Source organism: Triticum urartu, chromosome 5, assembly GCF_003073215.2.
Source record: "Triticum urartu cultivar G1812 chromosome 5, Tu2.1, whole genome shotgun sequence".
NCBI lineage: Eukaryota > Viridiplantae > Streptophyta > Magnoliopsida > Poales > Poaceae > Triticum > Triticum urartu.
This window is the reverse complement of record NC_053026.1, coordinates 467,927,536-467,933,004: the sequence shown is the minus strand read 5'-3', so window position 1 is coordinate 467,933,004 and position 5,469 is coordinate 467,927,536. Positions and strand designations below refer to the sequence as shown.

Genomic DNA, 5,469 nt, shown 5'->3' with positions numbered 1-5,469 from the left:
TAAGACCATGTATGGGGGCTGACGCCTGCCCAGTGCTGGAAGGTCAGGGAAGTTGGTGAACTGGGAACTCAGCAAGGGTCTTACCTCCTTCTTGATTGACTATATTTGAGTCTTTGGGGCACTTTAGGATTATATTCCACGCCGAAGATTTGTGCTTGCTTTTTTTCGAACCTAGCAAGTTTTCGAAATTTGAAAATGTCAAATTATTTTAAGGAAGGAAAAAACATAAATGAAAGAAAAAATTTCGTCACTCCCCGCGGGTTGGCCCAAGAACGATTACGTTGGGTCGGGGGGAAGGGGGTGCGGGAGTATAATATTTTGACGATGGCTCGGGCGGTTTATTTTTTGTACCGGGCCGAAGCGGTGTTGTACCGGACCGCAATAGGGAATCATCGAGTTTTTTTTCATTTTCCTTTCTTCATTATTTCCATAAATTTCTTAGAATATTCAAAAAATCCAAAAAAAATTAAAAACTAAAATTACTAAAACAATAAAAGTTTATTCAAATATATCTTACATATCTTTTGAACAAAAATTAAAAAAACAAAAAAAACTAAACTACATCGTCGTCGTCCGTCGCCGTGAGATCGATGACCTCCCTGTCGATGCCACCGCCGTCGTTGCCGATGTCGCTGCTCATGTCATCCATCCACGTGAGGTCATCGTCGTCTCCCGCCGCCGTAGATTCGCGGATCGTCTCCATCAAGCCCGGCGTATCCACCAGGTCCAGTAGGTCTCTCATTTCCGACAGTGGCACGAAGCTGGGCTCCATCGACGCGAGGACGGCGATGGCGAAGCCCGGAGTGTCGTCAGAGTCCCCATCCCGCCACAACGCCGCCTGTTTCGGCGGTATCTCCACTCCCACCGGAGCTGGTAGGGAGATCGACACAAGTGGGGGAGGGCAACCGGCACAGGAGGAAGAACGAGGCGGTTGGCATGAACTTCGCGGAGGACATCATCCTAGTTCCAGCCCCCCCCCCCCCCCCCCCCCCCCAAAAAAAACTGCCAGCGACCGCGTCTGCTCCACCGGCCGCACGCCGGGGCAATGCCCGAGCTCACTTCGGGTGCGGCAGCCCCCGAAACCGTGTACCCGGCGGCACTGATGTGCCACATACCCGGCAACCGAGAAGAGGGCAGCACGAGGATGTTCTACCGGCGCAACTCCATCGCCTCCGGTATGCCAAGGTCGCGCCGCCTCCACGAGAACTGCCGGTGCCGGACATGGTGAGAGTGGCGGGGAAGGGTGGGGAGGGGGGGGGGGGGGGGGGGGGGGGGGGGGGGGGTAGATGACGGCATTTGAGCGCGACGGGAGGAGGAGAGATTGCGGTCGATGTAGGCCGGGCCATGGTGGCTTTTTATAGCGCGGTGAGGGAGGTTGATGGGCGGTGGAGGCCGGTGGCCGGCCACTATTGCCATGTTAATGGTGCGGCATGTGAAGGCGCACCAATGGTACGTTTGATGCGCTTACCGGCCGGTCACAACCGCCCGCCATGCGGCAAGTCGCACACCACGTTCTTTTCTAGATGCGTCACGTCGGGCGTATGTACAGGAATACACCATGCGTATGGCGCGTACCGCCGTGGATGGGCGGGCGAACTAACTTTTTTGAAATATGACCATCATACCCATCGTTAAGAAGAGGTATCGGACAATCTCAGCCCTCCTTGTGTTTAGGGGTGAGGGGTCTACCAAAGCAAAAGTGTAAAGATGACTGTGTGCATATGTTAATGCAGAGAACGGGGTTTTATCTTCCTTTCCGGAAAAAATTACTTGCTTGTCGTGTGGTTCTTGCTTGCAAAGATGCAATTGTGCTTGCGGTGGAGCGCAGTTTTCAGTTTTCAGTTTATTATTTGTTGAGACTGATTACCAGATGGTTCAGCAACTATGAAATACCAAAGATGACAAATCTGGAGGAGTTCATATCATAAAGGAGATGAAATCGATGCTCCACTCTTTCCAGGGGTTTAAGCTAGTATTTGCTAGGCGCAGGTGCTAATTCTTTAGCCCATTCTTGTGCGCGTTTTGCTGTTAAATTTGTTGAACTTTCAATTACGTATGATGTAATCCCTGGCCATCTAATTGATTCTTTGCAATCAGATAAGGTGCCGCCTAATGAATAAAGAGCTTTAAGGCAGTGCTTTCAAAAATAAAATAAAATAAAATATGCTGGAGTACCACATTTTTGCAGCCCAAGGTTCTTTGTAGCGATAGCTGTTGATGTACCTTGCATCCTGGCATAATCGCAACCATCCAATGTGTAACCGCCAATTGGCAGAATCTATTCCAGCTTCTAGGACCAAAATGAAATAATGAGTCTCCCCAGCCACGACTCCAATATGTTTGGAGGAGGAATTTGACCATATGCCATGATGATGTTGCGATGCCTTTTATCCATGGTTCTGTGTGACTCTGCGCATGTTCCTCGGTTGGCCACGGGGGCCATGGAATTGCAAGATTTTCCAACGGCACCATGCAGAGATTTCGCTGCCACATATTCCATCCTTACGGTAGAAGCTAGCTCACATGGAGGCGCTCGGGTCCGTCTGGTGCTGGCCATGGACCAAAGAAACCGGGCATCTTGCCCCAGTACAGTAGATCGATCTCGCTGGAATATAATCTGAATAAAGTGTGGTTTCAGGATGACAGGATATCCCCTCTGTCATATTCTGATTTTTGAACCTTCTTTCTGAAATATTCATAAGTACGCTGCTTCATGTGTTGAATTCTCTTCGTCAGCCCGCTTGATCTCCTGTGTACCAGTACTTATAGAAACCTCACAACACGGAGATCACTGTTCGTCAAGTGATTTTTTTTCTGGGTTTGTAGTGCTGCTCTGAACTACCACGGACGTACCCGTGCTCTATGCTTTGTGTCTTAACTAGCTCACGTAGCCACCACCTACAATCAGCATCGAACTTGATCCCAAATCTACCAACGGAACCTCTCAAATTCCAGGCACCAACTTGTGGAATTTTTATTTATTTTTGATAAAGAGAGCTTCCTCTCCGATTTCCATTAAAAGAAACCACAATGTTTTGCTGATTACACTAACTTGCGGGATTGGAATCCATATGGTCTCTACATCACTTCAGCCAAGATTCAGAATATTTACTCCTTTTCCTCGGCCAAAAAGGGCATCCCATTTCTGATGTGCTGTGGATTCTCTTGGCTCGATCGTTCCTATACCCACCCGCCACCCTAGCTAGCCTATATCTCAATCTAGTATCTCGCTCGATCCATAGCACCCACAAGAAAGGCGAATTTCTGCATGTGGCCCTCGGCTACTGCACCCTCCAAGGCATGAGCATATGCTTATCACGTCGATCAGATAGAGCAGCTCGAGAGTGTGGAGACATAGTCACCAACTCGTCGCCATGTTGCCCATCGGCCAGGAAGGCGCCACGTTGATGTAGTGACTAAGAGCATCTCCAACAAAGTCGCAAAAAATATTGAGCGTTAAAATAATTTTACAGCGTCACTGTAGCATTTTTAGCGCGCTGCGGCCAACATTGGTTTTTCACAAGCCCAAAAAATGCACGCCCAAAAAAGCACGCGTGCAAATTATGAAGCGCGCGCGGTCCGGCGCCCAACATTTGTAGCATGTGATAGTGCTTTTAAGCAGGTGCGTTAAATTCTTTTGCGCGTGCATTATTTTGCAGCATCTGTTGAAGCCTCTCCGGCGCCCAAAAAGAACGGTTTTTAGTGTGTGGAGCAGTTTTCGGGCACTTGTTGGAGATGCTCTAACTGTTGGACTTTTGAATCTTATCTCCATATGATCGAAATGCAAGGCAGGACCCCCTGGAAACCTGACTCTTCGCTCCACGTTGCATCTGCAAGGGAAGGAAACAACACGGTTCAAGAAAAAGAAAAAAAAAGGAGCCAGTTGCACTGCCATGCATTTGAGACGTTGACGTGGATCGATCAATTATGCGTACTTCGATGTGTCGACCCAAGCGCATCGCAGCAACAGAATCTACATTTCAAAGGAAGCGCTTTCATCCAAAAATGTTCAGAATCAGAATCTAATTAGCCTCACAGACCTTTCAGTCGCCAAGCCGATGGCAATCCCTATACCATACGAGCGTCAAGGCCGGCGGGGCGACGCCCCAAGCTCCTATAAATAGCGGGCACCGAAACAGCGCAGCCATCATCAAATCATAGCAACCGGAGCTTCTGAAGTGCAAAAACCATAAGCACTAACTTAGCTCGGTTTCCGATCCAGTTGGAGATGTCTTCTGGGTCGAGCAGCTCATCCCTCGGCGGCGCCAACGCGGAGTGGAGCAAGAAGGAGAACAAGCTGTTCGAGGATGCACTCGCCTACTACGGCGAGGGCACGCCCGACCGCTGGCTCAAGGTGTCCCGCGCCATGGGCGGGACCAGGACGGCCGACGAGGTGCGCCGCCACTATGAGATCCTTGACGGCGACATCAAGCTGATCGAGTCCGGCAGGGTTCCTTTCCCCAACTACAACACCCAGGGGGCTTGGAACTGATTCATCAAGCAAGGTAACCAAAACCCAACCGGATCCTTGTCTCTTGTCTACAGTTTATAAGTGTGAATATCAGCAGGTCCTAGCTCAGAGCTATATAGTCATCGATCTCAACTCAATCACTTCTCATAACTATCAATAATTATAGTGATCGATCATGCCCTAGCCTAGCATCTACACAAAACTATCCAAACAAATGGGGCCATGCATGTTTCTCCCATTGAAATACAAATTTCAATGTAGCCCATATCTAAATTTGAGAAGTTGAGATAGATATGTTTACTTACAAGGTACATCTCTTGTTGTATTTTTTTTCAGGACCAAAGCTTCTGAATTCTGAAGATCCTGCAAACAGGATAACCTGTTGATAATCTAGCCCTTAGCTGGGACCATGTTATTATAGCAAGCATACATAATTATGTATGTATAACGAAGATTGTGGGCACTTGGTTAAGAATATGTGTGTGCACATGAAGAAGACATATGTGCATGTACGTAATATATACTAGGTTTGTGAGCAAATCAAGTGCACTTGGTCTCGCAGACTCTAGCATGTATTTTTCATTGCGTACAGTATTACTCATCCCGAACATCCCCAATAAGTTTTTGAGTAAACAGCAGAGATGTAAATCCCCTGTACTTGTGTGTACTGTTTACGAACTTGTGTTGGTAGAATATTCCTGTTTGTCTATCATTTGGTTCAAGACTCAGATGTTTACATTGAACTTTACATGTTATCATTATCAATCCCTTCTGATGAAGATGGAGTAGATGTGAGTATGACTATGTGCCATCTGATAACTTGTGTACTCCCTCCGTTTTATTTATTCTGCATATTAGCTTTGACTGAAGTCAAAGTCTAATTTTTTTGAGAAAGTTTATAGAAAAGTATATGAACATTTATAATAACAAATATGTATGAAGTGAAAACATGAAGTTGATTATTTGTCTTCTCGAACAGTTTTCGCGTCTGAAAATAA

General features: G+C 47.3%; 1 protein-coding gene across 1 annotated transcript; it reads left to right on the top strand.

Moving 5' to 3' along the window:
* The first annotated feature begins 4,169 nt into the window (after positions 1-4,169).
* On the top strand, positions 4,170-5,257 carry LOC125556330 (protein RADIALIS-like 3). Its single transcript, XM_048719081.1, has 2 exons — positions 4,170-4,505; positions 4,808-5,257. The coding sequence occupies exon 1, from the start codon at positions 4,229-4,231 to the stop codon at positions 4,490-4,492; it is 264 nt and encodes an 87-aa protein (XP_048575038.1). The 5' UTR covers positions 4,170-4,228; the 3' UTR covers positions 4,493-4,505; positions 4,808-5,257.
* Positions 5,258-5,469: the final 212 nt, after the last annotated feature.